Source organism: Gobius niger, assembly GCF_951799975.1.
Source record: "Gobius niger genome assembly, chromosome: 16".
Classification (NCBI taxonomy): Eukaryota; Metazoa; Chordata; class Actinopteri; order Gobiiformes; family Gobiidae; genus Gobius; species Gobius niger.
In genome coordinates, this window is record NC_136867.1 from 15,099,309 (window position 1) to 15,125,005 (window position 25,697).

General features: G+C 41.5%; 4 protein-coding genes across 4 annotated transcripts; 2 read left to right on the forward strand and 2 right to left on the reverse strand.

Moving 5' to 3' along the window:
- Window positions 1-1,222: 1,222 nt before the first annotated feature.
- wdr43 (WD repeat domain 43) lies at window positions 1,223-11,289 on the reverse strand. Its single transcript, XM_079573034.1, has 18 exons — window positions 11,069-11,289; window positions 10,329-10,463; window positions 10,112-10,233; window positions 9,737-9,857; window positions 9,513-9,631; window positions 9,315-9,417; window positions 6,913-6,977; window positions 6,448-6,607; window positions 5,844-5,930; window positions 5,636-5,758; window positions 4,687-4,836; window positions 4,475-4,561; window positions 4,365-4,396; window positions 4,162-4,225; window positions 3,929-4,042; window positions 3,769-3,838; window positions 2,053-2,108; window positions 1,223-1,965 (listed from the first exon to the last, which is right to left on the reverse strand). Exons 1-18 carry the CDS (start codon window positions 11,273-11,275, stop codon window positions 1,843-1,845), a joined length of 1,938 nt encoding a protein of 645 aa, XP_079429160.1. The 5' UTR covers window positions 11,276-11,289; the 3' UTR covers window positions 1,223-1,842.
- Window positions 11,290-11,682: 393 nt separating this feature from the next.
- On the forward strand, window positions 11,683-14,555 carry trmt61b (tRNA methyltransferase 61B). Its single transcript, XM_079574028.1, has 7 exons — window positions 11,683-12,531; window positions 12,606-12,708; window positions 13,069-13,259; window positions 13,818-13,909; window positions 13,994-14,196; window positions 14,267-14,335; window positions 14,406-14,555. The coding sequence occupies exons 1-7, from the start codon at window positions 11,803-11,805 to the stop codon at window positions 14,447-14,449; spliced, it is 1,431 nt and encodes a 476-aa protein (XP_079430154.1). The 5' UTR covers window positions 11,683-11,802; the 3' UTR covers window positions 14,450-14,555.
- A 349-nt stretch (window positions 14,556-14,904) lies between these two features.
- spdya (speedy/RINGO cell cycle regulator family member A) lies at window positions 14,905-16,851 on the reverse strand. Its single transcript, XM_079574061.1, has 7 exons — window positions 16,799-16,851; window positions 16,143-16,426; window positions 15,984-16,042; window positions 15,828-15,913; window positions 15,580-15,751; window positions 15,120-15,471; window positions 14,905-15,045 (listed from the first exon to the last, which is right to left on the reverse strand). The coding sequence occupies exons 2-7, from the start codon at window positions 16,387-16,389 to the stop codon at window positions 14,981-14,983; spliced, it is 981 nt and encodes a 326-aa protein (XP_079430187.1). The 5' UTR covers window positions 16,390-16,426; window positions 16,799-16,851; the 3' UTR covers window positions 14,905-14,980.
- Window positions 16,852-18,004: 1,153 nt separating this feature from the next.
- Window positions 18,005-21,502, forward strand: pcare1 (photoreceptor cilium actin regulator 1; the record flags this gene model as incomplete). Its single annotated transcript, XM_079574083.1, has 2 exons — window positions 18,005-21,255; window positions 21,366-21,502. 2 exons carry the CDS (start codon window positions 18,005-18,007, stop codon window positions 21,481-21,483), a joined length of 3,369 nt encoding a protein of 1,122 aa, XP_079430209.1. The 3' UTR covers window positions 21,484-21,502.
- Between the last annotated feature and the right edge of the window lie 4,195 nt (window positions 21,503-25,697).

A 25,697-nucleotide genomic window follows, 5' to 3' on the forward strand; every position in this document is an offset into this window, starting at 1 on the left:
GGTGTCAGAGGCGTGACAGGGACAAGTCTCTCTCTGGGGTCCTTCAGCTGATAGTTGGGACAGCTTTCCCTCATCTTCCCGTGCATCAGGGCAAATCCAAGGATTTCCCCCACTAAACCTGACAACACACCAGTCCCACAGGGTTGAGGAACAACTGTTTACATTACTGTATTATTTATCTCTTTGCATAATGGGTTTGATGTGCTTTATAATAGATTGCATCCGCTTGACATCACAACTTTCTAAAGAGCCTAAAAATGCTGATTTCTACTCATAGTTTTGCTAATTTCTCTGTTATTCCTATCACAAAGTCATCTTTTCCAACACATATAAACTATTTATTTCCTTTCCTTTTCCTCCCAAATGTGATGACAATATTTAAAAGCGTGTGTGAAGTTGGCCCATAGGAAGGACTTTCAACCACAGCAATAATGTGGCAGGTTTGTGAATCCAATCACTATCAAATAAAAGACATTTGGGCCTTTTCAAATTTGGAATTCTTATTTTTCAAAAACTGTTTCTCTCTCCTTGAGCTGTATTGGCACCAGCCTTTCAACTGAAAAAGAATTCTACAAGGCAATCAATATGGAATACTGTGCGTCTAAATTGTGTGCATCATTTATGCACATTTAGGAAAAGTCTGACACATGCTGGACATGAACTTTTGGGTGATCACTAGTGCTTGTACTATGTGATACACAATTAATCTGTTAAACAAGAGTTTCTGCTTGTATAATGTCAATCCTGCCACATAACTTCACTACATTGTCAATATGCTGGGTTTGTATTGTCCAAGACAAAGCGGCAGAACAGTCCCGCCCACTGAAAGGCTCTTGAAGTAAAAATCCCATTCAAATTCCCCATATTTTTTTTCCAATTAAAGAATGATGGCAGCTAATCATCTATATCAATGGTTCTCAACTGCTCTGGTGTTCAGACCTGCCAGTGTAAGGCTAAGGGTAAGAACAAAATTCACCAATTAACATCTACTCCTCAGACCTTCCCCTTTAATAGTTGCATAAAATATGCTTTATACTGCATGTGCTACTACCTGCTGCAACCATTTTAGAGGGCTTTCTTTTATTTGTTAATTAAATGTGACACATTCAAATTACACTATACAACATTTTTCGTACACATATCAGGACAAACCCTAGAGCAAACCAATTCCACCAAAAGCATAAAGCCTGCTGCTGATGAAAAGAAAGAACATGAATCAGAAGACTTTCCAAGAGTTCATTTTAATCTCAAGGATCTTCGAGACTGCAGCAGTAAGAGCTCGTACAAACACTCGACTGTACATACAGATTTACATTGGGGCATGATGTATGGCCTCACCTGGCAGGCCCTTCTCTGGAGGCGAATTCTGTACAACAGCTAGGGCTAGGTTCCCAGCAATGAATCGGGCCAGAGTTTGCAATTTGCTTGTACCAGATGGCCTTTGTAGAGGGGCAGTCTGAACAAATCAACAACTGATTGCTGTTGAACATATTGTGATGCTATTGTTGCATAATGGAATATTTGGAATGCATACAACAGTGTAAGCAAACTGCAACACCAACCGTCTGAAAACGTCCAATGCTTTGAATGGAAAAATGACAGAGTGAAATACAAGTCAAACTGTCAAAGCATATCACTTTAAAAATGTATCGAACATGTCCGTCCCCAACGCTGTTTGTTATTCAGACGGGACGGGGCAGTCTCTGAAATTTCATTAATGTCTTGTTGGTACCCCTTGTCTATGTAAAACCATTCTTTGTTTGATAATAAAATCAACTGAATGAAAATAAAAGGCAGTGAATATATATATATAACTCTCAGGTCCATGTTCCCTAGTTTGATTCATTCCTCTTCACTTTCGTTCTCGTGCTCCATGTTTTCATCTCCATTTGCTTTGGACTCTCTTCTACCGTCTCCATCTTCTTCAATGTCTTCATCCATCTCATCCTCTTCCTCCTCCCAGTGCTACAGAGCAACATTCGATGATTAATACAATTATTAGTTTAACAAATGTTACAAATCACAGAGTTACTATTGGCAAACATAACTTACATCTGATTCTTCATCTGGAAGGGCTTCATCACCCGAGGCATCATCTTCAGATGATTCTGTCAAAGAAATACCAGACATGAATTGACAAACCAGGAAGAATTTACATACATCTCAAGTGGCACAAGAGTGCATACATTAGACAAGATAAGATGCAGTAGTCTACATCCAACAGGAAATTCAACACAGCCAGTTAGAAGAATGCATATCAATGACAAGAGTGTTTGAATCAACCAAACAATTTCACCAAATTAACCAAGATTCCACAAATACAGATCAGTGAACGGTCAACTACAGTACATTGCAGATGGTACATCTACTCTCCATGTAGTCACTTCTTGACTCTGAAAAATCACTTAAATTTAGTCCTGAATAATGCAGTTCATGCCAGTGATTTTGCTAGGGCTAATTTCTCCACTATTTTGATGGACAGGGTAGCAAAAAGTCCATCATGGTCTATTTTCATCCCTCATTAATTAATCGCTCATTATCTGCATTTTTTTGGTGGCTAATGAGATGTACACCTATTATTTATGTTCAATCTGAGATTGCAGGATAAATGGAGCTTAACTAATCATGATGTTTTGTTGCAAAAATTCATGTTCCATGATTCTGCTCAAACAAGTTAAACCTTGCGCGCAAAAGTCTCAAAGGAGGATCAAGAAATAAATTTTTTATTTTTTTCCTGTCATTTTACTTTAATGTTTAAGAAACACAAAAAAACTGCAATATTTAGCAGTTCACATTGTGCGTCTTGGAAACTAAATTTACATGTGCCTGGTCCCTGTCTCTTTACATTGCATATTAAATATGCAATGTAAAGAGAGACAAGGAGGCGTTGAGATGGCATTGACTATTTATCCAAGTCAATGCCATCTCAACTCTGATATGAATGTGCATCATGTTAGAACCATCGCTGGAGTAAAGGACTGTTTGGTTGCAGTGCGAAAAGTGAAACTATGCCGTGTTCCAGCGTGATGCAGCTGCACTTATTTAACAAGCATATACAGTGAGCCGCTAATTGTGGAGCACAATGTATCACTTTTAGTGACATCAGTAGAGCCAGTCCACTAAACTGACTTAACTCTGTCCCTGTTAGCAGTGTGACAATGTTCTGAGGCTTTCCATCAGAGTCCCATGCTGACTTTTTAATGGCCTACTATAAAGCCAGAGCACAGATGCATTCAGTGGGGACTGTAACAACCTCCAGCTCATCAGAACTTTTGAAAAACGCACCCCTCATCCGGGACCACTGACAGGGGTATTGCAACTCAGGGCTCAGCTTAATTATTTCATGAAAGCCAATTTCCTACGTGTTCAATAAAGGCTTTTATACAGTAGGGTAATGAGAAATGAGAATGAACAGAATGGGGCCTTGTTGCGCTGTGCAAAGGGGGAGATCCGAAACTTGCTGGTCAGGTTGCCAGGCAACAGGAGTCATGTTTGCGTGTGATGCATCGCCAAGAGTGGCTGTGTCATGGGCAACAATGCCTTCATAAATCTTCAACAGTTCAGTCCTTGCTCAGTCTTCACACTGTTCCCAAATGTCTGGAGGTAAATCGAGGAGATAATAAATGCTAGTCAAAATAATGATTTACACAACTGCTCCATGCACAGGTAGCAGGTTAAATACACTCAATCACACGGTTCCCTACACTTGTACTGGGGCATGGACAGGGTTCAACACAGCACTAAGGAGAAACACAGAGAGGCACTTACCCTCTTCATAAACTAGTTTCGCTGCGTGGTCTACATCCATAACTGCTGAACTGCTGGTGTTTGTCACCATCTAGTGGTGGGGAAAAAAAGCTTCAGATATTAGATATCGAGAGAAACAAGGCAGCTGCTGCGAGATTAGAAAACAAACTATTGAATTTACCTGTGTTGTTAGGAGGAAAAGTTTTCCATGGAGCTTTGTTAGTTTGGGCAACAACTTGACTCTGTTTTCGCTCATGTGATAAAGCACTCCCAGCTGGGTAACCAGGTCTGGTAGCTGTGGAGCACATGTATGGTTTAAGTTAAACAGTACCTAGATATTTCTACTGCAAACCGGCTAACAAATTACAGAATTACACTTGTGCATCTTCATATGCAGCATAGTGCAGGACTTACGGATGCAAGGTATGAAGTATGGTGCGTGATAACTGCTTTCAGCCACTGAACCATCAGCTTTGCCCTTAAGAGACATAGGAAGAGTCAGTATTCCAATAATAATTGATATTGAAGCAGTTTTGTTAAAAAATATTGGATAGCTCTGAAGTGTGCATAAAAAGAATGAATTTCAGAATGAATTTCATTGTCATAGCTAAACTTACGAGAATGGATGCCCTTGAAGCCGTTTGGTAATCTACACGGGGACACAAGACACGTCAGAACATCAATGTAAAGACATAACAAAAACATCATAAGCTTAAATGTCACTTGCCTCTTCAACCAAAGGTAAAACTGCTGACAGTGGTATCCGAGCAACAGTTTTCTTTATTACAATTTCTTTGCGTGTCTGAAAAACTTTCTGTAAATGGGAAAATAAAGTAAGTAAGTAGGAAAATGCAAACTTGTCATAATAGGGACATGGTCTCAGTTTCAACTTCTAGGGGACTTCTGTGAACAGTCAAAAATCCACTGAATAGTACTCACATTAAGAATGTTTGCATCATTGCTTTCCAGTCCCTGCACCAACAGCACAGCAAAGTTGTCCGTCTGTAAGGAAGCTGTACTCTTTGGAGCCCCTTTATCTGAAGCAGCTGTGGCCAGGTCAATTTCTCCGAGCCGCTCTGCTATTGACATCTATGAAGATATAAGAAATCAGTAAAGACTCACTCTAAAAAGGAGTTAATATTTACTAGTTTCAGGAGCAGGACCACGCCTCAACCAATCACACTTGCATTCACCTAACCCCGCCTCTAATCACCCATTAGCCTTATATTAGCCTGGAAAAATCCACTTACAGCTGTACCAGTGTGAGTCTGGTAAGACTCCGGATCAACTTGATTTCTACAGCGTGACATACGCAAACAAACAGGAAGCGGAGTAAACCAATCAGTGAAGGGCAGTCAGTGGCGTTATTAGCGTTAATATTCAAAAAGAACCATGAATCACAAAACTCACCTACTGCCAGTGTGTTTTAGTCATTTACCACTGATTAGAGGAAGATTGTTATCGAAAGGACTTCTGCGTCCCAAGTGTGACCGCAAATAAACTACTCTGATTGCACAGATCCGTTTGAGTTTGGCAGAAGTGCCGACAGCAAACTCCCCGCCCAGACTGATAGCCCCCGTGTATAAACTATACAGAGGGGTATCATTCCGGATGTCAGGCTAACCTTGTATACCAAGCCAAGCCTCATCTTCTCAGTTTGTTTGACACCATCGACCCCTCCCTTCCTCCCTCCATGTCTGTTTTATTTTTCAGAACTGATTCTTCTGCTTCAAGTGGGGCGTCCCGAAGAGCCGGGCTCATCTGAGACGTAACCCTTACCCACAGTCTGAATAACAGGTTAATTGCACTTTGTTGCGGCAGTGGTCCTTGCTAGTGAAATTAGATGTAAACTGATGAAGATGCAGTAAATTATAACTACTACACAAACCTCTTTTGTGTCAATGTCTTTTTTTCTTTTTTCTGAAGCTTGTGCTGATCCTTTAGGAGCTTGGTGCCCAGGGAGCCCAGGGACCAACACTTTGCTCTTTGCACTGACAACAGGTGTTTTAACCTTTGAGGAAAAACAAAAAAACATGCATCATGTTAAAAAGTCACTCTTTCTGGATGCATAGAAGAAATGAAATGTGGACTGTTACCTTGGAAACATTGGTCTCTGTTGAAAGGGAGAGGTTTGTGAAGACATCTCGGGTCAAACAGATGTGTCGCTCTGAGGTGTTTAGCTCCTGCAGGACATAGAAATACAAGTCTCTTCAACACATGCTAAATATGAAGTTCATTCAAACGTTCAGTATCAATTGCAGCTTCTACTTCCCAATGTGCATCATCTATTTTAGTCAATCAAGAATTCCCCATAACTGTGCTCATGGACTCCAACAAATATGTCTCAGTTAAAACACACCGTTATTACTGAGATTCCCTAAGCGTCTTGGATGAAGAATAAACTTAAAATCTTTTTTGTTCCAAGCAGTTATTGGTTCTTTTTGTTTTATATGACACAAAAAGGGAAGAGAAGAGGGCTCAATTTCAAGCTATATAGGGCTTTGTGCTCGCTTAATGATCTACAATACGGCAGTGACGAGAATACATCATCCTGGTAGAACCCTCCAATGTTCTCATATAAAACAATTCAGTTTCCCACACTGGCAACTCGACACCAAACCACATAATACTCAACACAGACTGTCAGGGCCGTATGATGTTTGCACTGTTCAATAAGACTCTGAATTCAATTCAACTCACCGCTCTCTCCATGACAGGCTGCAGGTGGTTGCCATAAGCCAGCATCACAGTCCGGGTCTCTGTGGCTAGCGCTGCTGCCAGCAGAGGGATTGGTGCAGGGGAGTCCTTTGTGTCAGACAACTGCACCGTACATGATGGGGACAGCGGCTTCTTACAGGGCCTGTGGGAGGAGAGCACACGCTGATTAATGCGCCCTGGTTGACATTTATTACACAACAACTGGATCCAATATGACACACAGAGCAGCATCATTAAATTACAACTGAGAGTTGAGGAGAACATTCCCTGATCACAGTCCCATCTGGTGGCACACTCTGATTTACTGCAGATCATTAAGGGGTAAACTGACGAACATCTGCATTGATGTCAGTATGCAAATGCAACTTTGTTGTGGTGGACTTTCCTGTGTCATTATTTGGAGCTACCATATGTTCACACAAGAGTCAGAAGGCAAACAAAACTTACCCGTTTAAAAAGTGCTCAAACAGATGCAATTGTCCATCTTTACACACCACTGCCAGCCTCACCGCCTGAGCAAGGACAAAGAAAACACAAAACATTAATCAAACTATGAAGTGAAAGCTACTGTAGCACACAAAGTACTCATTTAAGTAATTTTATTTAACATATTGTTTTGTTGTAAACTTAGTTAACATGTTCACAAGTATTATTTAGGGCAATAACAGACTAGTCGTGTGTTAAACTCTCCCTCCCTTTCTGTCTCTGCCTTGTTTTAACATTAATGCTAAATCGTTAACCTTAAGTACTCCATAGATAGTTTCGCCTGTGTAATTACTTGTGGACATAACCTGTCAATATGAGCGAGCTGAAGCCTGGACTGTATCTCCACCGTCACCGCGCACCACGGCCCATCTCACGCCAGGTTTTTAGCTTTTCTCTCACACGGACTCATTCACATGGAATCAACTACAATCTAACTTCCAGGACCTAATGCTTGCTTGCTTGCTTCAGACCATGGATTTACAATGAAGATGATCCTGCAGTACAAAGGAGAACAGATGAGGCCCGGAGGAGAGCAAGACAAAGGCAGGGGGGGAGAAGATGCGGATGTACAAGGTTTCTGGAGGCACAGGTAACACTGAGCATTGCCTCAAAATCAAAAGGCTGTGATGTGCTGATAGAAAACAAAAAGTAAAAAAAAAACATGCCCCACTTGCGCGCTTATCATTTCAGTTTGGAGCTATACTGACTATTTGTAGAGTTTACAGCAAAAAGGCAGGCATTCCGAATGTTCTCGTGCTGTGGGCCTGGGCAATTTTGCCAACAAGAAAAATTAACTTTTTAAATTGAGGTAAAATTACAATGAAAAAAAAAAAAAAACTTAACAGGGATCATTGCAAAGGGATGAGTGATATGATGATGTATATAATGTTGCGAGCGCCAGCACTTCCTGTACTACAGTAATTCATTTCCTATTAACATTTGCTTAGGCCTGTTCAAAAAATTATGTTTTATAAATATTCCATGGTGGACCTTAAGTTCCTGGTAGATGATCACTAACTGCATGTTAACGGCTTGATGTAAGGTGTAAACATTTTAGTGGAGAAGATGGTCAATAAAAGTGTTAACACAAATAAGCATGCATTTGCATAAGAGGCCGCGCTGTGCATGTGAAGTGACCATGGTACAAGTAAGCCGATTTGATGATTCAGCAATTGTCCGAACCATCAATTTTTAAAAGCACAAATCTAAAATTATAATAACTCTGCAAACCTGAGCCACTGCAGACTCATGACTTTTAGGGGCTTGTAGTTCTCCCCGGACCAACTTCTGCACTGTTTTGGATCTCGAGGAAACAATAAGATTTGTGACTTACTGCTAACCTGCAAGTCACCAACATTTTCACCTCAATAAAATTGAGTCCACACCTGTATTATATTGTCAATATCATAGAAAATAAAGACAATTGCCCCGGTCAAATGGTGAGGAGCAATTTTGCAGGTAGGGATCGGTATCTTTGAGAATTTATCAATACTATTACTCTTCTAGATACCCCTTATCGATCCAGTACTTTAATGGTACTCTTTCAATACTTTAATAGCAAAAGATATATATATATTTTACTGCTCTACGTTTGTAATTAAATTCCAAATGAAATTTAGCACATATCATTATCATATGGCATAAAAAAAGGAAAAAAGAAAAAGAAAAATTGAGATTGGCTGTTGGTTTACTTTGGCTGTCGCTGTGGGGATGGAGCCTCAATGAAAAACTTGTTATAAAACAAATTAGAGAGCCACTTTCTTCCCCGTCACCTGCAGCTTGGGTCCAGTGGGTCAAGCCATAACCGGCTCGCATGCAAGTGGGAGTGTGCGCACGCAACCACAGAGGCCATTTGGCGAGACTTGTCTTAAAAATCTTTTAGTTTGGACATTGGTAATACGAATGAAGAAGAAAGCGCATGGAGTCTGTCTTTACAAGTCGAAGAAGGAGGGCATAGTTTGGCTAACTAAAGTCAGTGGCAGGAGTAGCTTATGAGCACAGGTTGTCTGACACCTTTCCCACGTGCTTCAGATGGTGTGTCTATCGCGCAACAATCAAACAAATGCTTTAAATGTCAGACCTAAACCCTCATTTTATAGAAACAAATCTGAGATCCCATAGGAACCCTGTTACGTTGCATGACATGTAGGCTTATTGCTGTGGAAATATATTTTCTTTTACTGATGTTTTTCACTCCCTGCAAATCAGTTACTTTACAAGATCATCAAATGATGATCAAATGATGCACTACTCTTAGGGAAAGACTCCACAAGTGCAGCATCTGATCTGAAACAAATTTGATTGCTGCATCTCAAAAAGGCAGGCCAGCTTACAATATTGTAAAATTAATCCTTTTAACTGACCTCATCCTTGCAGTTAGATGGAACAAGGTTGATGTGCTGTGGTTCATCAGTCAGAGTGAAAGACACTACTGAATTTTTGTCCCTTCCATCATCCCGCACTTGCCTTATGGATACAAAAAAAAGTGAATAAAAATGAATGAACACACAAAACAAACAATAAAACTATTTGATGCCTATGAGGCTTTGATTTAAACGTACCATACACTGAGCAATCTGTCATGTGCTGCACCAGACAGAAAATAGAGACCGTTGCCATCAGGAGGGCGAGTGGTGGCAAAACAAAGGGTCGTCACCGCTGTGGAATGACCTGTGAATTTCTGCTCAAGAGACATCAATTTTAGGGTCAATTTTATATGTTGTTCATTATGTTGCATGCTTTAGATTAGTTCTGTTTAATCTAGCGTCATAAAAGAGTGGTTTACCCTGTAGATTTCCTTTGTTTCCAGGTTCCACAACTTGATGACATATGCAGCCGAGAGCAGCAGCTTGCCATCAGGACTCACGCACAAACTGGTGATGGCTGCTCGATCGGCCTTCCATACACTAAGGTTTGATAAAAAAAATATATATATAATTAGCCGCAGAGATCTAAAAGAACTAAAAACACAGTGTAGGTGCATATAGTTTGTGAGATTGCCAGTGAATTGTCTCTTTAAGAATCAGAAAGAAGCTTCACAGGTGTAGTTGTTGTGTATTAACATCTAAACAGCCACACCAATTCATTCAATAATGAACCAGGGTAACTGATATAAACATTGATAGACAAATTGAAACAGCATATACATGAATTTATTCACCTTCTTGTTTTGCCTGATTGCAAATCCCACTCTATAATGTTTGTATCATCTGAACCGCTGTATAATAAACTGTCCTCGGGATGCCATTGGACACAATTTACCCCTCCTGTGTGTCCTCCATCCTGAAAAAACACAAAAACATGACAGATTTGTAGAGCAGGTTTGTGGCAGACTAATAAATCAAACTGAGGCGAGAGAAGTCTTATTAAGCACTCACCAGAGTACAATGTAATGCCCCCTTGACAGTACTGTAGATGAGTACAGAGCCTGCTGCTGTGCCCATTGCCAGCAGGTCTGCTCTCTCCTCAGCCTGCACCGCCTCTGATTTCCTCTTCTTCCTCTGAGGTCCCTCCTGAACAGTTATACACAGTTATATATTTAATGTAGTGCTGATAACCAAACACAGCAAACTTTAGATGCATTAAAGTCTTCTGACTTATTAAGTCATTAAGTAGATAATTTACGCAAAGCAAGCCGCACGCAGGAGGTTTGAATCTGAATGTGCTTTTTGGCTACAGTGAAACATGATGGCAACATTGTGAAAGCTTAGTACAAGTCTTTACGTTACACCGACTTACTAACGTTATGTTAATCCAAATTAAACACACGTCCAGTTCATGCCTTGCTAAGTTTTCTTAATACGCAACACTAAACACAACTTTTCCATAATGGCGATCGCCAAGTACAACTTTTAACGAAGCCTTGTCAGGGACTGCCATGTGGGAGCAACATGTGCGTCTGTGCAGCTGTTCAAGCTAACGTAGCAGAAAGCTAATGCAACGGCGTGTACATCTTTGACAACAGACGATTACCGTGACACATCTTAGATGGCACTATATTACTTTATCTGCGCACTCTACAGCCGATTGCAACGTTTGATAGCGGTGACGATCTCAACATAAGAGTTTTTGCGGTGGGCCTATACAGCTAGCATTGGTAAATAGCAACCTCGCGTACCTTGACTGTCCGGCATGGTCCCCAAGCTATACAGGTACAAGTGGCACTCAAATGAGCTGAAGGCACATATTCCTGATGAAGTGTTTTGCTATCTGTGTTCCACACCCGAAGTCTACCATCCTGGGCACACAAAGCTAAGAACTGCCGTGATTTTGGTGAAAAAACGCATGGTAGCTGCAATGAGGAGCTGCCACCATCGGACGCCATTTCTGATGCGTTGAGTGCGTCTGCGCAGTGGGTCGTGCGTGGTTTACACATACCACGTGCGGCCGTCGGAAGACCTGCGCATTGAAGCCATCGGCCTCATTATCTGCCTCCTTTTGGAAGAAACTGGAATAACAAGTGCAATCATCCGGCGTGATTCTATGATGCAGACACGTTATTAGAGGCGGCTGCTGGAGGTCGACTGCAGTGCCAAGACTAACATCGTGATGTTGTCATCTGGACAGGTCAACGGTGGAAACCATAGTGGAAAACCAATCAATCATGGATGAAATCAATAGCAAATTGTCAACAAATAGCAAAATGTCGCCATCTGCTGGGGGATTGGGACCATAGAAATATGCACACGTGAGTGTTTCTGTCGCTTTGTTATGACGTGTGTGGGCCATGTGTTTACTTCAGCCAACAGAGGTAAAAGCTGGGGTTATGGTAATGGAACTGCCGACTACATTCTGAATGTTTAGACCTTCTAAATTACTTATAGGTATCGTGCTTTTTACACTCCTATTTACATGTTTGTAATAATGACTGCTAAAATGTCTCAAAGTGCCCTGTGCATGTACAGACTCCTGAGGCTACGTGCATTACGGAATCATGGCAGCATTGAGATGTTCTCGAAAGTCACCCAGACTACTCGACAAGATTGTTTTATTACAACCACTTGTGTCAACCGTGTTGAGAATGATGACACCAAGTTAACCCGAGTCCTGCTTCCTAGAAGGAGGTCACTGTCCCCTCTGGAGAGAGTAAGCAGCCTTTTACCACAGGACAGTCTGACCCCAGAGGTGGAGGAGCTGAGACGACCAGACCAGCATCATCTTGAAAATGGCCATCCCAGACTGTTTGATACAGAAGCCACTGAAGCCAATGAAGAGGAAACTGGATTTTCTGGGATTAAAAATGGTGGTCAATTATCAGATTGTGCTTCTTCAGAAGTGGCAGAAAATCAGTGCAATGGAGCTTCATTCCAACCTAAAGGGGAGACCCTTTTGACATTTGGAGAAGTACTTGTTGCGGAATATCGTAAAAAAGGTCAGGTAGAGTTCAGGAAAATGTTTCAGCTCTTGGCCCGGACACAGCTTCAGAGTAGCTGGGGAGTGATACTACATGAAGATATTGCAGGGAAACCTGCAGGGAGTTTTATTAAGACCCACCGAGGGGTCTCCATCCTAATACGACGGGCCAGTCTTGAAGATTATGTCTTGTTCATGAAAAGAGCGCCTACTATTGCTTATCCAAAGGTACCTTGTGTTTTGTAATCCTGCATATACCAAGATCTAACTGCCATTTTACCTGACAATTTTACCCCCCCTAGGAAGCAGCTGCAATGCTCCTGATGATGGACGTCACAGAGGGAGACTGTGTGTTGGAGGCAGGGTCTGGATCAGGGGCCATGTCTCTGTTTCTGTCCAGAGCAGGTGGGCTGCTGCTACTACTGCTGCTTAAAATCACAGTTGGGTTCTCAGGAAATATTGTTTCATTGAAGTGGTCTTATAGTGCCTAAAGTAAATGTATAAGAACAATGTTTGCGACTTACGTTACAACTGTTTGAATGTCAAATATGTTTGTGAATGCTGTAATGCAAGCTTAAATGTGCAATTTTGAACCGAAAAAAAAAAAAAAAAGCATCTTCATTAAAAGTTTGTCTGTTGTCTGCATTTGCATTTATCACTAAAAGCAAAACAAACTGGTGCAGATTTTTAAAAAGTGTAAACAACTGCAGAAATAACTCCTGATCAAGACATTTGAGCTGTTCCATGTTTCTGTATTTGCCTCAGTTGGAACTAGCGGGAGAGTGATGAGTGTGGATGTGAGACAGGACCACCTAAAAAGAGCTGTGCTGAACTACAACCACTGGAGAACTTCATGGGAGCTGCGACGCGGACAGCCGTGGCCCAACAATGTGGAGTTTGTGCAGGCAAACCTCTGTACAGACACCTCTGTATTGCAGGACCGGGAATTTCATGCGGTGAGTGCATGAATTAAGTATATGAACTGGATAGGGTACCAACCACTCTTTAGGGCTACTTAACTAGTGGTATGAGGGTCTAAAACTACACACATTTTTATGCCGTAAATGCAAAATTAAAAAAATAGTTTTATAATTTTTGCAAACCGTCAGTCATAGGTGAATGAGTTTTTTGAGATTCAAAACCGAATTGGACTCAACAAGCATTTTTTGAGTAAAACATTTGTAAAATTTCTGTTAGAAGAGCAGCTGAATTTGTTTCAGGCCATAGTTTGTGTTTTTGACAAATGCAGTAAAAATAGTTAGCGATGTCATTGTTGTGGGTTGTCTCTAAGGAAGGTTTTGATTGAATACAAGCTTAAATCTGATTTAATAGACCTTTAAGACCTTAATTTTTGGCATAACTAATTTAATGACTTTTAATGCCCTGCGGAAACCCTGTGTCAGAGTTGCAGTGAGGCGAATCCTCTGAATTCTTTTTTCACATCATTAAAATAACATGTGATCTACTATGATTTACTTTCTACTACTTAATAATGCTGTTATGTGATGCTACAGGTTGCTCTTGACCTCATTGACCCTCACCTGGTCTTGCCCATTGTAATCCCACATCTGCACTCAGGGGCTGTCTGCGCCATCTACCTTGCCAAGTGTGTAAGACAGCTGAAACAAATGGTTTCCAAACATATTTAAACAAACTTCTAAAATGCTTTTTCTTTCTTTTTATATTGAAGCATAACACAGGTGATTGATTTACTGGAAGGGCTGCGATGTTCACGCCTTCCCTTGCTCTGTGAACGGATCATGGAGCTTCCTTCCCGGAACTGGCTTGTAGCTCCAGCTTTGCAGAAAGATGGGAGCTATTGCATCAAGAAGGCTTCAATTACACATGATAACTTCGAGGAAGATGATGGGGCTTTAGAAAAAGACCAACCAAGTACATAAAATGGCTTAGCTTACCACAAATACCACCACAATTTACTCTGATAAGTGCCTTTTCATTACAGAGCAGGAGGCAGCGTTTGGCAGTATTCCTTACATTGCCCGACCACACCCAGTACAGTTAAGTCACACAGGTATGTATGGATCAAAAACCCTCACTGATCAATTAAAGTGACTAATTTAGATTTTCTTCTGTATCCCCAGCATTTTTGGTGAAACTAAGAAAATATGTGCAACAGCCGTTTTGAATTTAAGCTTTAATAATAATAAAAAGTTGCTTTGTTATATGTGATGTGCTGAATAATACAATGTTGAGACATACTTTTAATACATTTTATAAATAATTGTAGAAATTGTTATTCAACATTATGGGGCTACCTCTCCAACAACTTTTACACAGCCCCACATTTACATTAAGATCAATAGAATGATGTTAGACATTGACTACAGATGCAGCAGTAGCAAACACAACCAGGTCAATTGATACTTTTATTTAGCTAAACCGATTGTGGACAGTGCTATCAGTAGCCATTCAAAAATAATACAAAACGTGGATAGATACGTAAATAAATAACTGTCACAAATAAATAGATCCCAGTTAATGGCAGTGTCGTGTGCGTGCACTCCGACTGTTGTGCACTGTGTATGTGCAACATACTTCATTACAGCTACAACAGTCTCTTACATTCATTTTTCCCTCAGTTACACTTGTGATCCAGACTTTGGCTGCAGACACAAACATGTGCAGATACAACAGCTGTAGGTCTGCAGAGATGGTGCTACTCCTCGCTGATCCAGTCCATGGATGTGTCATAGGATGACCCACAGGACCACAACTCATCCTCTAACAATGAGAGTGAGATAAGATGTCAGATTTAGATCATCCATATCTAATTTCAAATATCTTCAAGTACGTACTGTGAAATTCCTGCACAAAGCAACACGAAGAATCCTTACTGATGGGACAGTCCAGTTTCCTCTGAGCAGTGCTCCTCCTCGGTGGTGTCATTTCCAGACTAAGAGACGGAGCCCCTGGGAACAGACAGGACGGGTTTGTTGACCGGGTTGAAGAGTTTTGGTGTAGGGAGACTAGACTAAGGCTTGGGTCCAGTTTGGAGCTGTGATTGCAGAAGACACAGGAGACAGGGGAGGCTGTGGGGCCACGAGGAATAGGAGTTTTTTCTCTGTGACCATATTGCCGCTGCGCACCACTGTGATGCACCGAACGCTCTTTCTGCCACACAAAGTGAGAAGGCACAATGGCCATCACCTGAAGAGAAGAAAGAAGGGAGAAACAGGTCATTATTTTGCTCAACAAAACAAGTGTGTTCTTGAAGAACAACAAACAAAACTAGCCTCTAATAAACCATAATCATACCTCTTCACAACAGCGCCGGCTGACAGCAGCTCTGAATTCAATGCGAGCCCAAAGTTTATCTCTCTGTTTTAAAAAGCGAGGGAAATGTTTTCTCCAGTTCTTGCCCAGAGCCCATGGAAAAATCTCATACTTATTCTCCTCTTCATCCTCCTCCATGGTATTGGCAAGATACCTGAAATATGGAAATTGCAAGTAGGTTATTCTGAAAAATACATATAGCAGGATTCAACCAATTTCACAAAACCTACAGAGCCAAAAAGAAATTCTTCCTGGTGTATTCAGCCAGAGTGAAGCGAGCTCTTTTGAAGTACACAAATGCCATTGCTAGAAGATACTGATGAAAGACAAAGGGAAAATGTCACGTACAACAAAAGAAAAAATATTTTGTCTGAAAATGATTGCACCTTGTCTGTCATTTTACAGCAACAATCCATCCACAAAAAGTCCTGGATCAAGTCATCATCTACAATAAGCCAATACATATTTTCAATAAAGTTGGTTTGTGTCTTCTGTTTTCAGTCTATGGTTGTAACGCTAACTTCTGCAGATGTGGTGGTACTTGCCAAAAAGCTTGAAATATGAAGCCATTTCCTGGCGCTGGATGATAATAGTTGGGGATGGCACCGCTCTGACCAAGCTAATGTCGCTTCTGTGGATGAGCTGGTTCTTTCCAGGTGGACCCTGTGCATCTTCAGTGTTGGGCCGCTTGAGCCGGAGTCCTCTCTTGACCTGAAGGGAGCGTGTGTTGCTGGCTTTGACCCGCACGGTCACAGAGGGGGGAGTTTGGCACCAGGGAGTATGCCTCATCATAATTTCTCTGCTTGAGCATCTGTGGCTACAGGGCGTACTGGGCACAACACAATAAGAAATATGACTTCAATTATTGCCAGTTATGCAAATAGCTATGTCCTTCTGAAGGCCTACACGCGCACAGTGATCAAGGTGAATGTTATTATGTTATAATAGTTTTATCGATTTTTCTGCAACAGTTACTACATTTGTCATGTTCACAATATTCGTGCAACTATCCTCTGTACTAACTGACACCAAATTAACCAAGCTAGCGTTAGCACCATAGCACAACACAACTTCACAGCGGCCTTCCTTCCTGTGACGCCACGACGTGACCCACACACTATTGTTGAGTGAATGCATCGGTAAACGGTATTATTTTACAAACTAAACAGCATAGTACGCTAAAGGGTGTTCTCTCACGGACATGTGGATGAGTGTTTGTCAGCCGGGGAAGATGGGGATCCGCGCCAATCACTGAGGTCACGTCAGGTCAGTCACGTTTTTTGTTGTTGTATTCTATGCTGTAAACGCGCAGACGTTTACTGCTGAGGTCAGAGGTCAGCATATAATGACGCAGACATTTTTCATTAATGATAACAGCGTCATAAAGTGGGAGTATAATAGTTTCAATCACAAACAATTAATCTTGGTGTGGTGTCACTGTCAACATAGTCAAAGCCAGGGTCACAAACCTTTTGGAGCCGGTGTTGCTACTTCATGAGCATAATTAAGTTGTTTTGAAGCCCACTGGTTTAAAAAAGAGAAAATAAAAAAATATATCTTAATGCCACATATTGATGAACAAAAACAAAGTCACACCCCTGTATCCATACCTTAAAGTGATACAGTGTGTCACAGCGAACAGATGTTTGTAACATGTTACAGTGACTGTCCATCGTCCTTAACCAAACCAAATCCTCTTTATTTGTAAGACCCTGCTGATGCTAGTGCTCAAAAACAGGAGTGTGTTTGGTCAAAACTCAAATTATGCTGTGATAAATTGCGATAAATTCATGATTGATGCTCTCATTATTTTGTTCCGATTAATCTTTCACTGTGACGGCCCTACACTTCACTTTACAATCACGTAGGCTATGTCTTGATTTTTATATCTTGAATCATGTCAGGACCAGTGATACCCCGGGGTCCCGACCCTGCTTTGGAAACCCCTGAGCTAAAATTGGTTATTTGTTGTACATCTATAAAAAGTGACCAGCCCCTGTTACCTAAATGAGCTTATGTTCCTAAGTAGGTGAGTTGCCTGTGCCTCAGGTGACATATGTGTATGCAGGGGAGTTCACTGAAAGCCTTGCTAATCCTATCAGCTCTCTGTCCTCTGAACGGTGCACATGGGAAGAATGTTTTTCAGAGCACTTCATAAGCTACACTTCAGAAATAGTCTTGATTTTATTTTACCTGGATATTACTTTTGGGTGACATTTGGAAATGGATGTCTCTGCCTTTGTTTTTTGCTGAATGGACATCTTATCCGCCTACACAATCTAAGCCATCTGAAAATGACAGATACGGCAGGTGGCTAAGGACTCGGATCTTTGTTTTGTCTCTTTTCTCAGTTCACTGCTTCTGCTAGACACAGAGAGGGCTCTAAACCTTGCTTAAAATATTTACAATGGGCTGCGCACCTTCCAAAGGTAACAATTTTGGGACTTTGGGCCCTTTGAGAAAAGGTCGAATGCTGCCTCCTTCACCTTTGGAGAGTCCCAGAGAGAGGGTAAGCCTACCTGCAGAGGAAAGTAACTGCTCTTTGCCAGGGTCAGCGGATTGGGATGCAAAGGAGAAAAAGGCTACTGGACAAAGTAAGAATTCCCTTAAGGCAGCGCCCCTTCCCCCCCAGAAGAGATGTGTGCCTGACCCGACTCCTGAAGTGGTGAATATGGATGGAGCAAAGAGTCAAGGACTGGACATACAGGCCCAGAGGAAAGAGAAGGCAGCAGAGAGGCCAACTGGAGCTGACAAAAAGCTAAGTAAAAAGCCAAAGAAAAACACCAGAAGTGTGAAAGGAGTGAAAAAGAAAGAGAAGGAGACAGAAAAAAGCCACAGTGAGCAAAAAGTGGATTTTCCAGAACCTCTGGTGAGAGCTCACCAAGCTGCTTATGCCTTTTTGAATCCTAGTATAGTCAAATATGAGAGCTTAATTGAGTTGCTGGAACAAGCTACTCAAACTCAGGTCCTTTTACAGCCTATGGTGGCCTTTATGGCTTTACGCTATGAAGAAATCATTCAGGGGTTAGAAGAGATGGCAGATGATGGTGAAAAAGTGTTCAAAGAATATGGGGAACATTTGGCCTGGCCAAGCCAAATGAAGAACCTCTCATCTTCAGCTGTTACGTCTGGCCTTTCTAATGGGGAGTCCCCTCCAGACTTGTTACAGCAGCTTCTTCAGTACACTACACAGAGAATGCGCAATGTAAGCCAGAGTGTTGGTGGCCTGGGAGAATTTGCCTTAGAAGATGCAGCAGAGTACTTTGCTTCAGTCTCTGAGCTGTTAGAGGAGAAACTCAAAGCCAAACGTGCAGCAGAGACAAGGTTAACACACCTCCTATGTCGCATTGAGATGGCCTCCATTCGGAAGCCTGGGCCAGAGGATTCAGCACTTTATAGTGAGGACAGTGGAATTGGAGGAGAGAATGAATCTACAGCTGGGTCCGACAGGCATCACAGACCAGAGAGCTGCGGGTCCACTGGGACAAACTGGACAATGTGTGCCAGTCCAATGAGATATAATTCTTCTAACATGAGACGGAAATCTTCAAAACAAATGTTTACAAGTCAGATGAGTCCAAGCTTATCTCTCACATCACTAAACTCTTTGGGATCTGCATGCGCTACAATGGCTAATGAACTGAGAGACTCAATACTGGGATCTTTTTCCGGTGAGGACGATGATATAGAGGAAGGTGAAAAGACTAAACACAAACTTATGTCTAGACCACGCTCTGTTTCTGTCGATAGTGACCACCCCAGACGAATGCCTTCAAAGCGAATAGAAAATCCTCACAATATTGAAATGACTCTTAAGATGAAAAACGCAATAAGTGGTAGAATTCAGTTTTCTAAATCAAAGGTGACCAACAGCTCAAAGATGACTAAACAACAGTGGTCAGATGATAAAGAGCAAACTCCGAAAAGGCCTCAAACAGCTAAAGCAGTGGTCAAAAAGCCTACCGTGACCAAAGCAAGGCGCTCTCAGTCAGCAGAGTCTCTGAGAAGCAAAGGTGAGGATCCCACTTTACTTGAACTGGAAAGAACTCAGAAAGATTTAAATCAAAAGCTGCAGAAAATGTCTAAGAACAAAACCGTGTCAAACACAAAAACTCCTTCAAAACAAATTCAAAGAATCCCTATCATACAGTCTCCAAAGCGAATACAAAAAAATACATCAATAGAGAATGTTCTAGAAAAAAAAGTATGCCCTACAGATCACAACAGCAAGAAACGGCAAGAAGTGAATCATGTGGAAGAAGATAAACCAGTCGAGACATCATTCCCTGACGTAACTAATGACGTAAAAGTCAACACACCGCCAACTCCTCCAACATCACCTAGACCTTCGTCACGCCTTTGCCGAGGTCGAAACTCTGTGAAAAAACTGATTGATACATTCAGTCAAGGAATAGAGGAGCGTGAGGACCCTAAAGTCCTTGGTCCTCTTCGAGGAGTGAAAAAGTGTGGTGTTCCTGTTATGCCTGGTCTGGGTAATGTGGAGGCTGTTCTTTGTAATGGGATCACCAGCTGTAGACCTGAATATGACGTAGAGAAAACAGATTTTTTAGACCTGGATAGTTTGCCTCCACCTCCAATAGAGGTTTTAATGGACAAGTCCTTTGAAAGTGCCAGAAATCTGTTGACTGGAGTATCAAATGATGGCGTTACTAAAGTTAACAAATCACCTTTGCCAAAAAGAGCTATGGTCTCACAGCGACTGAAGGCCTCAGTGCAGCCAGTGACTGTGCTGCCAAGCAAAGGGGGTATGCTACCAGCTCCCAAAACAGTTTCTACCAAAGTTGACAAAGAGACAGCTACCCCACCAAAGCTTAGCCAGCCAGAGTCCCAACAAAAAGGAAACAATTCTTTGTACCAACAAACTAGAAGAATCCTTACCCTTAGAAATTCTCATGCAGAAAAACCAGCCAACTGTGTGTCATCAGAAACACCTACCAGTGGAGATAAATCTACAGAACTGGAAGAAAACCCTGTAGCTCCGGTGCCTGGGCACAACACAGTATTTTCTGTGCCTCCCTCAACAGTCAAAAGTCAGTCACCTGCTAGTGAACCTGTTTGTAAGACAAGGATGCTCCCATCTACACCCTCCACCCCGAGCCTTGTACATCGAAGACTCCCTAGCCCCAGCAACCTCCGACGACAGCCTTCACCACCATCATCAAGTGGTTCTTCTACTGCCAGCACACCCACATCATCAACAATTCAGCGCAGACTCCCCAGCACTCCTGTGGCCAAGCAAAACATGTTATCCAACTATGTTCCCACTTATCCTTTCAGAGCACCATCACCCCCTGCCTCCCCTAAACTACAACGATGGTCAAGAGAGAACAGCAGAGAAGACTTGACACGCAAAATGAACAATGCTCGATCAGTGTTCTGCCCTGCCTCCTCGTCATTGTTTGAAGCTCCACCATGTCCTGTTCCCAAACCTCCAGAGGCATGGACGTCTTCTCGGGTCTCAGTTCTTTCACGCATGTGGGGCGGTCCGGGACGATATCCTTCAAAGGTACAAGGATCTCGAACATTGGTCAGAAGAACTCAGTCTGACCGAAGACAAAGTTTAAACCTGCCTCTTCATTCGCCAGCTGTTTCCTTTGCAGAGACCTGCGGCAGTGAGCCCATGCTCTATTCACATGGGTAAGTGTGTGTCCTTTGCCCTGTTTCTGAAAAGTTATTTGTATCCATTTTATATTAGGCTATCTCTCACTTTGTTAAGTTCACATTCAACATTATCCTCTTGTTTACAGACTGGACGATGACCCAGAGGAAGATTTATGGGGGAGACAATCAGAGGTCTGTGCCACACTGCGCTCTGCCTCCCACCCAGACTTGTGTGTCGTGGGACAGTCCCTGCACATGGACTAAAGGGAGCCAATGAAAGGCCAGTGGGATTATGGATTAGTAGGTCTTACAAAGGATTTAAGGTGACACGGTTTATAGCAATGGCATTGCTAATTGTAGCCTTCCTCTTATAACAATAGTGTGTCTTTGCCTGTGTAACAGGCCTTTATTTTTCTGGCATGTTTACATTGTAACTGGAGTTGTAGCATGGTACTTCTTTCCATCAAAACTCAACTGAACAAAGTGTGAGGCTAATAATATTTGTGGGTGGTTGCTATTTGTAAGGTTATATGTTACATACTTCTAGTTTAAAAACAACTTAAAACAAGGATTTTTTTGTGTGTGTGTGTGTGTATATGTTTTTTGATTGTTGCTTTTTTACAACTATTAAAAACATAAAAGTAAAAAACAAAAAAATAAACAGTGACAGTGACTGAGTTATAGTTTCTGGCACAAAGAAGGCCCTTTAAAGTCTCGGAATCAAACTACTAGTCAGGCATTACAGTTTTGCTTTTTGGCACTGATATTGAAGAGCATTTTTCCTTTTCAGCTACACCCTTTTTAAATTTGTTTCATGTGTATGTTTTGTCATTCTTTAAAAAATATTCTCATTAACTCCAGAACCCCCCCCCCCCCCCCCCCCCCCCCCAAAAAAAACAAAAAAAAAAAAACAGATGCATATAAATAGAGTAATGTATCAGATTCAGCAATACTATTTTATTTATATAAGTCTGGGGAAGAGTGTCAGTAGTGTCAACTGTTTACCACTAGAGGACTGTCTTGCTCCACTTCACTGGCCCCTTTGCAGTGAACAGCGCCTCAATGATGTTGATATCAATGTTATGTGGAATCTTGCATAGTTTATTTCATATTATAAATACACATTATTATAAGTGACACTTGGACATGACAGAGAGAAAATGTTCTGTAATTAGATGGAGGAAATCACTTTAGGGAGATGCAAACAAGTGTGGATTAAACCAAAATTAACTCATATTTGATGAGGCGTCACATAAATAGTCAATATAGGTAGAACAGTGTGCTTTTCCCCTATAGGGGAATACTAAAAACAAGGGGGATGTTGATTATTCATGCATCATCTTTAAGCACAGATTACAGTAGCATGTACTCACACAACAAGGTAGTTGAGTTTCACTTAACAGCATGAGGATTCAAAGTTTGTAGGGTATTTGGAGCTCCCCTGTGGGTGTCCTCTGCTCTCTCCAATCAGTCCTATCATAAACATATGCTGCTTCAGACTGGTTACACCAGTGGCATTGAAGGGCAGTGTCATGGGCACAATAACGTATGTTAATCATAACTTCATACCTTAATCCAATACCATACACAAAAAATGAAGAGTTTTGGTGCCTTTTCTGTTTATTTTCTCATGCATGCAACTGCAATTTAGAACTTTAAGTCAAATTTCCAAAATGGTCACTGTTTTTTATTATTTGCTTGGCATGCATCTACTTTTACTGTTATGATATCCTTCACCTTTGGCCAAAAATGTTAACCTTATATTTTGCTGCATGTCTCATCAAATGCTTGATTTATTTGCCAGGCCATTACCATCTACTTCTCTCCCTCCAGTACAATTGCTGCCTGTTAGTGGTGAGGTAAATTATGCCCTAAAATATGCATTAATCTTGTTTATTAGTTTGTTGTATTTGTCATTTAACGAGATGGAGCGAAAATGCCATTTGCTGAATGGGGGTTCATGTTCTAATTGCCTACTCCACATTGTTGATTGCATATTTGCACACAGACTGCTAGGGGACGAAATCAACATTAGCTTGTCGTCCTGCATTTAAATGGATGCCGCACATCCCCTGTGTGGTTTGGTGATAAGTGGTTCAGCACTGTTCTTATAATGTACAAGTACACAGTGGGTGTAAAACAGCATGTATACAAGTATGTCAACAAAGTAACAACACTGGACCTCACTGACTTGTCCATAACACAAAAGGAATACTCAAGGTCAGAAAAAGCAAAATGACGAGAGCCATTGATGAGAATACAAAATGCATAAACCCTGGTATGAAAAAGGACAGCTTTGTCTTGGACCTGCAACAAGTCTGAGAATAAAATACAACTGCAAGCGCAAGCAGCATCCCTCTCAAAATATGAATTGCAACAGAAAAGAGACATAAATAACATTTGAGATCATTATAAATGGACTGCAGGCCTATATATGCAGTATAATGTGGTCAAATTACATAACTCCTTATTTGACCTGTTGTATCACTTTGAGTAAGTCTCGGCTGTACAGTGCCAGTACATGGGACGGGCCAGCCAATGTCACAGCTGCTTGGAACCAAGATGGGGGTAAACAGATGAATTCGCTGCGGGCTGTGTAACTCCTATTTGCTCAGGCACTGATCTGGTTGGATGTCCGCGACTGAACTGTGTGGGCCGCCGGGGCTGATGGGAAATCGTGGGCGACCGTGTCATGGCTGCCGCTGCTGCCTCTTATCAGGTGGGTGTTTGCCCAGTGCTGCTATGAACATGGCAGCCCCGTTCATGCTCTCTGATATCTGGCTGTATCCAACCAACCCGACCTGAAGGTGAAGTTCACCCGGGGTACATTGCCTCATGCACAGAATAACAGCTACTGTATCTGGTGAACTTGCTTGCATATAAGGAAGTAGGTAAGTGCTTTTTTTTGTCATTATACGATTATCCAACGGAATTGCGTATCAGATAGAGTTAGTCCTGAGCTGCTGCAACTCTTCGCGCTGCCGCTGTGGGTTAAACTGACCAGCATGTTTTTGGAGGTAGGGGAAACCAAACACCTCCTTCTTCCTCCTGCGCAGCTCCCTCCGCTCCCGCAGCCGCCTTCTCATCTTCATCTTTGTCCTCCTCCCTCTCCCCTGGCTCTGATGCCATTCTTCACCTATCTGCCTTACAATTGAGCCAGGGGATAGGAATAGAAAGCTGGGTTAGCTGCTAGTCTTGCCCAGATACCTTCTCGTTTGCCCCCATTTTTTAAAGTATTTTTTTTCTATTTCCCCATATTTGTACAGGCCTATTAGTTTGGTTATATAATTAGTATACAATTGAATTGAAGGGGTGGTGTGTGGAACTCCTTGCCACTGATGAAACACACCCCTGTCGGGTCTTGCATAGCTCTATTTTTGACTAGACTACTTGATTTATACTATGATAACCCACTTTCCTATTGACAAAATAAAGGAAAACAAGAAATATTAAACATAAAAAAACATAAGTACCCCACTTTGATTACACACAGTATTGTTTTCTGCATCAGTGCCGCTTGTATAATGAATATGCCATATGGTTATGAATGCACAACAGGATGCAGTGCTTTCAGTGGTGTCTTTCATGTGCTGTGGATCAGCTGTATGGACCCTCCAGCATGCGCGCTCTTTCATCTCCTAACACAGTTGCACTCTCTAGGCCTGTCAAGTTAACTCGTGGCGATCGCAGCTGTCAAAGGTTATCCCTGTGTTCATATCCATGTCAATGAGTTGATTGTTAGATCATTTTCCTGTTTGCTTCAGGTTCTGAGAAAGTTAGTTCAACATAAAGTTGCAAGCATGTTTTCAGACTCAAATACAGTATATCCGTATCAAAACGATACAACATTCCTTAGAAAAGGTTGAGTTAGAGTAAATGGAAAAAAAAGTAAGACCGATGCTTGCTTTGAGTTACAGTTGTTGGCAATACGTCCATAAAACATATGTGAAAGTGAACTTTGTGCTAGTTGCAACATTTCTGAGAATAAAATAAAAGTAGATTCAGATTCAGAATAGTATTCCCTTGTAAAATAATGTTCCATTATTGTTTATATTATATATACAAATTCTTTATGATATTTTGTGTTACAATGTGAACATATGTTGCATTAGTTTGCGAGAGTAACTCATTCGCTCATATAGTTTATGTACAGCATAGTAGAATGAGTTGTACACAAATCCATTTCCATATAGATAGAGTATTTACAATCATAGATTCTGCAATAACACAGCACTTTGAGAATCAATTTGATGAGTGCATATAGAGAGGTGATTAAGGTCTCGTCATTTGCACTGTGTAAAAATCGACTAATCAAAAGTCAATCCTCCAAGTCAAAGCAGGTCACTGTTATTAGTATGCAAAGCAGTGTAGCCCATTCTCTGACTATAACCCCCCTACCTATTAGGCCCGGAAGATGCCCCTGACTCTTTTTTTAGACAAATAGTGTGTTGTCGTATGAGCTTAGGCTATTAGTTGGT